Source organism: Dendrobium catenatum, unplaced genomic scaffold (assembly GCF_001605985.2).
Source record: "Dendrobium catenatum unplaced genomic scaffold, ASM160598v2 fragScaff_scaffold_71, whole genome shotgun sequence".
Classification (NCBI taxonomy): Eukaryota; Viridiplantae; Streptophyta; class Magnoliopsida; order Asparagales; family Orchidaceae; genus Dendrobium; species Dendrobium catenatum.
Genome location: NW_021318533.1, coordinates 604,027 through 607,469, shown reverse-complemented (window position 1 = coordinate 607,469; position 3,443 = coordinate 604,027). Strand labels below are relative to the sequence as shown.

The 3,443-nt window shown below is 47.1% G+C and overlaps 1 protein-coding gene across 1 annotated transcript; it reads right to left on the bottom strand.

Moving 5' to 3' along the window:
- Positions 1 to 192: 192 nt before the first annotated feature.
- Positions 193 to 3,199, bottom strand: LOC110108140. The gene is made up of 4 exons (XM_020838654.2): positions 2,759 to 3,199; positions 2,585 to 2,707; positions 1,754 to 2,431; positions 193 to 1,467 (listed from the first exon to the last, which is right to left on the bottom strand). The coding sequence occupies exons 1-4, from the start codon at positions 3,197 to 3,199 to the stop codon at positions 193 to 195; spliced, it is 2,517 nt and encodes an 838-aa protein (XP_020694313.1).
- Positions 3,200 to 3,443: the final 244 nt, after the last annotated feature.

Genomic DNA, 3,443 nt, shown 5'->3' with positions numbered 1-3,443 from the left:
CATCTGTTCCACGGTCTTCTCTCGACCCAAGTGTGCGTCCATCCCGCCGCTATGCATTTCTTGTATCAACTGGAAGCGTATTGAGGAGCTCGGAATGCACAAAGAGTTTCCCTTGAACAAAAAACCATGCCGCACTGTGAAATCACCCATCGGCTGTCCAGCGGAACATCGCTCCCACGCATCTGCAAAGTCTCAGTCTATGGGGTACAAATCTATGAGCGATTCTAGTCCGGTGACCTCCGTCTGGAGCTGGACGAGAAGAGCAGATCGGCGGCTAAGAGCATCCGCAACTCTATTTTGTTTCCCAGATTTATGCATAAGCACAAAGCTAAATTTTTGTAGAAAAACGATCCATCGGGCTTGCATCTTGTTGATACTTTTTTGTGTATTTAAGTATTGAAGTGCTTGATTGTCACCACACAAAATGAAATCACTATGTAACAGATAATGCTCCCATTGCTTAAGCGCCCAAATTACCGCGTATAGCTCTTGTTCGTATGCCGACCACTTTTGTCGGGCTAAACTTAGCTTCTCGCTAAAGAACTCTACGGGCCGTCCCTCTTGAGACAGAACTGCGCCAATTCCCACCGCTGAAGCGTCGGTATCTACATGAAAAGGCTTGCTAAAATTAGGAGCTGCTAGGACGGGGGCTTCTGTGAGTGCCGCTTTGAGGGTATCAAAGCTCTGTTGTTGCTCTACTCCCCACTTGAACGAACTAGCCTTCAAATAATCTGTGATCGGTGCCATAATTATGCTAAACCCGCGAATAAACCTTCTGTAGAAGTTTGCTAAACCATGGAAACTGCGGACCTCAGTTAAGGTACTGGGTCGTTGCCACTGTTGAATGGCACTTATTTTATTCGGATCCATACCCAAGCCATCCGCCGACACTATGTAGCCAAGGAAATGCACTGTGGAAGTGGCAAACTCACACTTTGCCTTATTCAGGTACAACTTGTGCTGACGCAGCAACTCAAGGGCAGCCTTTAAATCATTCCAATGTTCATCCATGGACGAGCTGAACACAAGTATATCGTCGAAGTAGACGACGCAACACTTCCCCAAGAGCGATTTTAGGACCTCGGACATCAGTCTCAAGAATGTGGCCATTGCATTGCACAACCCAAATGGCATGACACGCCATTCAAATAAGCCGTTGCGAGTTTTAAAAGCAGTCTTCCACTCGTCGCCAAGTAGAATGCGGATTTGGTGGTACCCGCTTCGCAAGTCAAGCTTTGAAAATACCGTCGCTCCTGCCAAGTAGTCTAGCATGTCTTCACGCCTTGGTACTGGAAATCGATACTTCAAGGTGATTTTATTGATAGCTCTGCTATCAATACACATTCTCCACGATCCGTCTTTCTTTGGAACCAACAAGACTGGTACTGCGCACGGGCTCAGGCTCGGTTGAATCAGCTGTTTTTCCAATAAATCATCCACTATGCTCTGCAATTGCTTATGTTCCACCTGTTGACCTCATTTTTGTATGATGTCATTAGTGACCCACCCAGCCTCCAAAAAATTCAACTTTTTAACTTTCCCAAAGAAAATTAATACTTTTTCAAAACTATATTTTTAGATCAAACACCGCCGGGCTCATTTTATAATGAGGCAAGTTCGGTAGGTTAGCCCTAGGCACGAAATCAATCTGATGTTGAACTGACCTTTCAGGCAGCAACTCGTTTGGCAGGCTGCTAGGGATGGTATCAGAGAATTCTTCTAGTATCTATAGTAACTCTGGAGGATAGTTTACCATGGTGGCATTCTGATTTTCCTCGGCCACGACAACTGCCAGAACAGCCTTCACTTCTCGGCCAGACTTTAGGAGAGAATTTCCCGAAACAATGCATATAGCTGGTTTTCGGTCTCCATCTTCATTAGCTGGGCGATGTGTAGTAGGCAGCAATTTGAGTTTTCGCCCCTTCCATTCAAAGGCATATGCATTAGCGCGCCCGTCATAAACCACACCAGTGTCGAACTGCCAAGGTCTTCCCAAGATTAAATGGCACACGTCCATGTCAAGAACGTCACAAAGTACTTCACTGTTGTAATGTTTTCCAATGGAGAAATTTACCCGATACATCTCTGATACTTGTATATCGATGACCTTTTTAACCCAACTAATCCTATAAGGATTTGGGTTTTTTGTAGTTTTGAGTTGCAACGCATTGACCAAAGCCTTAGAAACAATGTTCTCTGTACATCCATTGTCAATCAGTAGGTCGCATACCTTCTCCTTGATTGTACACTTTGATTTGAAGATTGCGTTGCGTTGGGTTTTGGTGTTCTGATTAGGTGCAAGAAGCAATTTCTGGAGCACACACACAACCGGCTCCCCTTCATCCCCAGCTACTTCCTCATAATCTTCATCATCCTCGGCTTCGGCCGTGGGGGTAAGATGTTTCGACTCCCCTTCCAGAAGTTGCACTTGCTGACGATTCAAACATTAGTTGGACTTGTGGCCTGGTTGGAAGCATCTGAAGCACTTCAATGTGGTTGGCCGCCCGTACGGATTGTCCCGAATGGGTGCTTTCATCCGATTAATCTGCCAATTGTCCCCAGTTTGCGGAGGCGGTGTGGTTACTGTCGAATCCTTAGGAGGAACCTTGGAATTGCTGCTCTGATTGGGCCCTTGTCCCCTATTATCCGAGGAGGCAGAGTCGTTGAAATGGTGACGTTGCGGCGCAGAGCGGAGCTGCCGATTTAGCTGCATTTCAGCTTTAAGTGCAAAGTTTACCGCCTAAGAAAGAGACCATACGGAATTCAATTCAAGCTTGTCCTGGATGGGTTCCTTCAATCCTCCAACATAGCGAGCTACAATTTGATTTGCCGACTCGTTCAGGTTGTTACGGGCGCTAAGGCGGTAAAACTCCTCCGTGTAATCGCTCACACTCCTCTGCCCTTGTGTGCATTGCTGAAACTTCATGTAAAGGATTTGGTCATAATCCGTAGGGAGATAATGGCTCTGCAAGAGTTGCTTCATCCTGGCCCAACTCCGGACGCTGCCTCTTCCCTCTCGGTGCCGAGTATGCAACAATTGTTGCCACCACGCGCTCGCACCACCATGTAATCGACAAGCAACGTATTTCACCTGCTTATCCCGAGGAACATCCATGTATTCAAAGAACGTCTCCACTGCACGTTCCCAATCCATAAAATCCTCTATGTGTAATTTTCCATCAAAAAACGGGATGTCCATTTTTACCCGAAATTCATCCTGCTGCCTTGGCCAAGCTTCTTGTCGCTGTCTCGGAGGGGAAAAACACTGCTGATACTCTTCCTCACCTGGGTCCGAAAGGTCCTCTTGCTGCGGGAAGCCCGGTTCCACCTCAAAGTCCGAGAGTTCCGGCAGCTCATTCCGCGCCCGTCGACCACCTCTACCCCGACGAGGAACTGCTCTATGGACTGGAGACGCAGGTGGTTGTGGTAGTTGCACGTTACCG